General features: G+C 44.4%; 1 protein-coding gene across 1 annotated transcript; it reads left to right on the top strand.

Annotated features, from left to right (window-relative positions):
* Window positions 1-235: 235 nt before the first annotated feature.
* Window positions 236-4,244, top strand: gdnfa (glial cell derived neurotrophic factor a). Its single transcript, XM_041959917.1, has 2 exons — window positions 236-458; window positions 3,685-4,244. The coding sequence occupies exons 1-2, from the start codon at window positions 254-256 to the stop codon at window positions 4,242-4,244; spliced, it is 765 nt and encodes a 254-aa protein (XP_041815851.1). The 5' UTR covers window positions 236-253.
* The last annotated feature ends 2,875 nt before the right edge of the window (window positions 4,245-7,119 follow it).

Raw genomic sequence — 7,119 nt, 5'->3', positions numbered from 1 at the left:
AGAGACAAAGTGAAGATCAAAGCCTCTTGACATGATGACACAGTTATTAATACAGAATGAGTCACACTGTTCACACTTTGATGACTTCATTATCAACAAGAGTTGGCCCACATTGTGATCGGACTGTGAGTGCTTTCAAATAATTTTTATTATATCTAGTTCTTTGAAATCAGTTTTGTCATGTCGCTCTATTTCAAATAAAGCATCCTCTCTTGTATTTTTTGCAGCTTTCTTCATAGGAACTGAGTCTAAGATGAAGTTATGGGATGTTTTGGCCACGTGTTTGTTGCTCCTGAGCTCTGTCGCTACACGGCCTCTCTACCAAAACACTCAGCCAGCCAAGAGGACTTATTTCCCCAGCAGCTACAGTGATTCTGCGTCCCTGTCTGTGGAGGACAAAGAGCCAACGTTCCAGCGCAAAGACCACAACCTGCAGGAGATCTCGATGGAGGATCAATGTAAGGCACACAGCGTGTTTTTGACAGAAATCTCTTTGTGCAGTCACTGTGATAGTCTCCTGAATGGCAGATAATTGTCCCACGTGGGGGTCACCCTGTCGATCTGTGCTGCTTGTGCAAACCTGTTGAGAATAACATGCAACTAACCATTTAACCACATAGTGGTGTGAGATTTAACATCTTTGCATTTCATTGTGATTCACTGTTGACTTCTGAGAGGAATAGAACGCAGCAAGTATGCTGTTTGTTGGCCGAGGAATTCAGCCTTTCTTCACTAATTGCACTTGAGAAACAGCGTGTAAAGTCACAACAGCCAGTGGGTTGAGCCAAAAGTAGAGAGTCCTACATTGATAAGGCTCTCAGACAGGCAGGTTATCAGATGGAAGATCTTAATTTGTGTTTTATTGCTGCCGTGTTACATCACACTGATGTAAAAACATGACTAAAAGTATGAACAGCTCCGACCCCAGTGGTCGCTCTCCACATTTCCCCTTCTCCCTGTTGTTTACGTTCACCTCTGCCACTCCGTGACTTAGAGATCCATGACCTTTACTCATTTGCCAAAAGTCAGGAATCATAGCATGTTTTAGAGGAGGCGGCGTGAACCGCAGGTCGCAGGAACCTCCAGAGGAGAGGCTGGACAACGACGGAAAGTTTAAAGCATCTAGTGAGAGTTCTGTGTTTATGTTCGTTTTAACAGCGACCGTGGGCAGGAATTTATTTTGTTTGGATCAATGTGACACTTTATCATCTTCACACAGAAGTAGATGCAGCCATGAACTAGATAAGGAATGGAACATTTCGACAAATGTTTGTCCTGCCACCTCATATTCTGTTTGGACCGTGGTGACATCACTGATCTGCTTTGTAACCCAAGACCATTAACCATGCACTAATAGTGTAAACAACGCTGTGGCTCCAAGAGGGGATGAATCTGTGCTTTGCATGTGATTACAAAGGAAATTGGGCTTTTTCCTTTTAAGACTAAAATCTGCAGGCAGCAGCTGCACCAGGAGGTTGATGTTGTAGCATTCAGCCAACAAATATGCTAAAAGAAAACCAGGGTTGTATGTTGCATTTAATGATTGTTCTTTATCAGATCACACTGGTGCGTTGGTGACTGTTGACTCCTTAGTGCTGACAAACTGATGGCACAATTTACACCAACTCATGCCCCGGGTCGGGTCTGTCAGCAGGTGTACACTGTAGCCACCCCGCCTGTCAGCTGACATACAATAGGAGGTGTCTAAATCAAAGGGCAGGTGTGTCTAAACAGATTGGCCTGGGCGCACCTGATATACGAGTGGCGGCCCAATCAGCTGTGGAGCACAGGCGGATCAGGTGGCCGGTGCGCTGCCAGAGGAACAGGTTAGAGAGGAGAGATAGGTGACACCGCAACAGAGAGGCCGTGTCGACCACAACACCACCTGCCAGACATCGCACCCCGCCGCCCCGACTGCTTGACACACATACAGCGTGACGACGCACATCCGTACACACACACACACACACACACACACACAGACGCACACACATACAGGTAATGTGATTAGAGTACCAATTGATATATTTCAGAACAATGCGTCTTTATGACCTTCATATGTATGGTTTATTAATGCTGCCAAACCTGCAGACCAGCAGGACAGACGTTACTCCATAATAGAATCAACATGTAACACAGGACGGTCCAAGACTTTCAGTCGGTCCTCGTAGCTCCTCGCGGCAGATGGCGGAGAGCTGCGCTGGTGCATGTTTTCAGTTTCGAGCAGACTACAGTCTGCTTCATCTAAATGACTCAGAGCATGTGATTTCCTTTTATTTGGCCTTTGAAGTCTCAACATTCTAAAATTACATCCATGAAAGACTGAAAAACATCTCTCTTGGTGGTGTAATTGGTCAGTGCCTACTGTATCGATACAGGTAATCGGCACGGGAAAGCAAGCTGGTTAACTATACAGCTGAACAACTTTCAACAAGCAGATTGAAGGCAGCATGCCGGCTATGTCATTAATGCAAAATTGAGTCTGCCTGCATTCCATCATGACAGATGTACACAGTTCTCTTCTTCTCAGACAACAGTTCAGAAAATGGAATTGACAACACACTCTGACCTTCAGCCTCCAACTCATCCCAGAACAGCCATCTTAGAAAGAGTTACAGCAGGGCACCTGCACGTCCATATGAACAACTCTGGACGGCTTTCTGCATTCCTCCGCCTGAGACTAATCTATAAATCAGCACGCCGCGTTTCTGATCTGCACATTTCTCAGTATTTATGGACATTGTCTGCATTTGTGTCAGCACATATCTTTGGACACTTTTCCATGCATATGCTGGCTGACCAGAAGCGTGCACAGTCAACAATGAACACCATTCTGTTCTGCAGAAATGGTGTCTCAGTCTGGATGGTTTGTTGAACTGATTTGGCAGTGGTGCATTTATCCAATCCAGCACTTTACATACATGTCTGCATTTGTGCATTTAAATGAGCCGTTCAACATTTTGGGAAATTCGCGTCTTTGCTTTCTGGTTTAGAATTAAGACGAGTTAGATGAGCTGATCATACCACCCTCGTATCTGCCCGTTAAAAATGAGGCACCAGCTAGCAGCCTGCTAGCTTACCATAGCCAAAGACTAAAAACAGTCTGAGCATTTTTTACACTTTGGTTTTTGAAAGGCTTAAACAAGATATGGTATGCTACAGCTGTTTTGAGGTGGGAGTAGGTGGATTTTATTACCTTTGAACAGAGCCAGGGTAGTTGTTTCCTCCATTTTCCAGTCTTTGTGCTAAGCTAAGCTAACTGGCTACTGGCTGTAGCTTCATATTTAGCAGACAGTGAGTGGTGTCGAACTTCTCATCTAATTCTCAGTAAGAAAGCATATTTCCAAAATGTCGAAATATAGCATATTTTTGTATTTGTGTACACGTTCTATTCATTTGTTATTTCTCATCTAACATGATGTAATTATGCACACTATGACGTTTCATTTCATTCCCCCCATGTAGTTTTATTATGTTCAATTTGTTTTTTTCAGGGATATTTATAAGATATATAAGTTATATTTCATCTGCTCATATAGTCTTTGAAAGCAGTAAATCATTGATTACCATGTTATAGTATTGTTGAGGTGATATTTCAGCTATTCTCTCATGTCCATGTCAGTGATGAAATAATTATTTTAATGCCATCTTTGTAAGTGAATCTGTTCTGTCTGTACCTTTCAGATGACATTGCAGGTCCCTATCCAGAGCAGTTTGATGATGTAATGGATTTTATCGAGGCAACCATTGGCAGACTCCGGAGATCGTCAGAGCCGGGAGGAGGCTCCAGGGGACCGAGGGAGCAGAGGCAGAGGGGAGCAGCAAACACAGGAGCCACGAGAGGCGAGGGGAGAGGACACGGCGACAGGAGGCGGGGTCGCGGGCGAGGGGGAAGTCGAGGCGGGAAAGGAGGGCGAGGCGAGAAGGGGAGGGAGAGGATATCGGTGCAGACTCGTGGCTGCTTGCTTAAGGAGGTCCACCTCAATGTGACGGACTTGGGGCTGGGCTACCAGACTAAAGAGGAACTGATCTTCCGGTACTGCAGCGGCCCCTGCGCGGAGGCGGAGACAAACTACGACAAGATCCTCAACAACCTCACGCACAACAAGAAGCTGGACAAGGACACGCCCTCTCGCACCTGCTGTCGACCAATCGCCTTCGACGATGACTTATCTTTCTTGGACGACAATGTAGTGTATCACACGCTGAAGAAGCATTCGGCCAGGAAGTGTGGCTGTGTCTGAGGAAGTCACCTGGATGTGGCAAAGTGACAGACATGACCAGCGTCAGTGAACTAAGGCTCACTTTTACAAGCCTGTGCTGCAAACAGAGGGATCACTGTTGGAAATGGGCATACATGGTCAAAGATGGAGCGTTTTGTCTCTTAAGTTTTGTTAGTAGTCGTCAAAGGAGACACAGGTGAGCATATAAAAGCCACCCCTGCGACCTGAAAGACAACAGAACTGCTGAACTGTACGTTTAACTTTGACAGTTCACGCTCAGTCCTTCAGAACCCCTGTTCAGTCAGACACATGCAGAAGGTGTGCACCAATTTGCAGAAGAAACAATACTGTTACACTTCCAGATTTGCTAACTGTGCTGTCTAAAAAGGTGAGAGTGAAGAAGACTTCTGACTGAGTTGGCTTGTTTTTCTAGAAGAACCCATTTTCCCAAGAACATCAATTTTTCCATATCTGGCTCCTCGAACTCGAGACGAACGGTGAGATTTGAGGAGTATATTCAGCTGCAGCTTAAATCACTTCCACTGCGTAGTCTGGATGTTGACATTTACATTCAGAGCCAAGTGATGACAAATACCACACCGGAGTCCAGCAAAGACTTCTTGGTGCAACGCATCTACATAAAATCCAATCATATATATATATAGTACATACATATATATACACGTGTGTGTAAGAGGTATATTTATTAAGATGGAATTAACTTATTGTTATTTATTTCAATCCATTTTATGAAAGAATTTGTCATTTTTCTTATTTATTTAAAAGCTTTGTTTGTCCTGGATGGTGCCAAAGTGGAGCGTTTTTCTCAAAGTCTAAAAAGGTGATCCAGATCTGCCTAACACTCACCCACACATCATAACAACGCTTAATCGCTTCACTTAGATTCCAGGGTTTCTCAACTCATGAGTCCAGTTGGTCATTCTAGTTATCAAGTTATGGGAGGGTAGAAAGAGACACAGAGGAGGGGACCAATAGAAGATTTTTGATTGAATTGATCTGTTGTTTTGGAGTATTCTGAGGGATGGCAGCATAGTTTGCTTTTTTTTTGTTAGCTTTAATACTTCACCTCATGCGTTGTTTGCAGTCACATGACTGATGACGCGTTAAAACCAGATGGAGGGCAGGAAATGAAAACCGCAATGGACGTGGTGGAGGAATGTCCTTACTATGCTAGGTTAGACGGTATTGTGTGAGACGGGTATGTCAGACCTGACTCTTATGTTACGAAGAGGAAAGTTTTTTCAAGTGATTTTAAAGATTTGCCTTCTATCGAGGCAACTACCTGGTCCTTTGGACATCATTCTGCTCAAGAAAATAAATGAAAGCATGCAAAAGTGTGGAGGCATGCATCTTTTTTTGTTAGCGGTTGGTTGCGCTAGGGCAGCCTAAAGAGAACAACAAAACTGTATTCAAATGCTGATAGCAATGTGGCTGCACCCTGCAAAACACGCAAGCTAATAGTTAGCTAGCATTAATTACCGTTGCTACGTATTGTTTAGTTACAGGGGTACAAATTCCAATAAAGCTAAGACAAGTCAGTTTCTTGAATTCCTCACTATTATGAACAGCAGCTTTTTTCATTTGATAAAAGCTCCTCTCGGTTTCTCGATTTGATCAATTTGAGCAACCTTAAGAAAGCAAACGTGTGTTGTAGCGCTTGCTATGCAGAAAATCACTTCCTGCCCTCCACCTGCAGCTCATATCACAACGACAGTAACATGACGTCATATGCAAACAAGCTATTTTCCCCAGTGTGACCATGTCAAGACAGAGGGGACTGCTCTCTCCTCACAGCACCTGGGTAGTAACTCCTAATCAGACTGTCGCATCTCTATGCTGTATGTTTACGAAGAGGCAAATAACTCTTTGCTGCTGTTTATTTTAAAGGGAATTTTCAAATTGATCATCCAGAAAAGATTTGATGTCACTCCAAACAGGAGCCATCAAGTCTCAAAAGTGGTCTCACTGAGGACCTGTAGGTGCCTTTGAGGATCCATCCTTTGAGTCACCGAGGACAGAAGCTGCTAGAATGCCTGCCTATCAGCCTACGTTACCCGAAACCTCACTCTGGCCTTTCACCAAGTCTGAGCGAAGGCTTTGCAGTGGTTACTGTCCCAATAGGCTTTAAAGTTCACAGGACTGCCTGTGTTTCTGTCTCGATTCTGACAGACGGGTCTTACTCCCTGAAAGGGGATTTGAAAGTGATCCTCTAACATGAGTCTTAACCAAATAACCCCGTTGGCAAAGGCATTTTGGTGAAGGCAGTTTAAGGAAGCTCTCGCTACTGTAGCGGCTGTCATCGCCAGCCGATGTAAATATCTCAAGACTAGACGTTGCGACAAAAGAATATGTTTTGGACTTACAGAGGGAAGACAATGGGTCGGCTCAACATGTTTTCTACGTGCAAGAACTTGTTTGGCCGAGTTTATTCCCAACCTGTACGGAAACATACATCCAGGAAAACAGGAGGCTCTTTTTAAAGGCATGTTGCTGTGCCCGCAGAGACCCTGCAAGGGGATCGCTTTAAGTGGAACAAAGAGAGCCCTCGGGTAGGTCTTGATGTTAGCACGGATTAGGGACCAAGGTATCTGTGCCCACCCAGCAGCAAGCAAGCCAGCTTTACTGTGTAATCCCCCCACACACTGAACAAATCCACTGCATCAAGCTGAATTTAGGCCAAACACTACACAGAGAGGGAAAAAAAAACTCTAGCTTTATCACAGCATACCTCATCAATTGGATCATCTTCCCCTTTAACAACTGATTTGTGCGTAAGCCTTTCCAGATGAGAATGTGCAGTTAGGAGACTTCCCAGAAGCCTCAGAACGCCGCGCTACTCTTTGATACCATACATTAATGCGTGTGCACTGTGACC

The sequence above is a fragment of the Chelmon rostratus genome, chromosome 19 (genome assembly GCF_017976325.1).
Source record: "Chelmon rostratus isolate fCheRos1 chromosome 19, fCheRos1.pri, whole genome shotgun sequence".
Classification (NCBI taxonomy): domain Eukaryota; kingdom Metazoa; phylum Chordata; class Actinopteri; order Chaetodontiformes; family Chaetodontidae; genus Chelmon; species Chelmon rostratus.
This window is presented reverse-complemented; position numbering and strand designations above follow the sequence as displayed.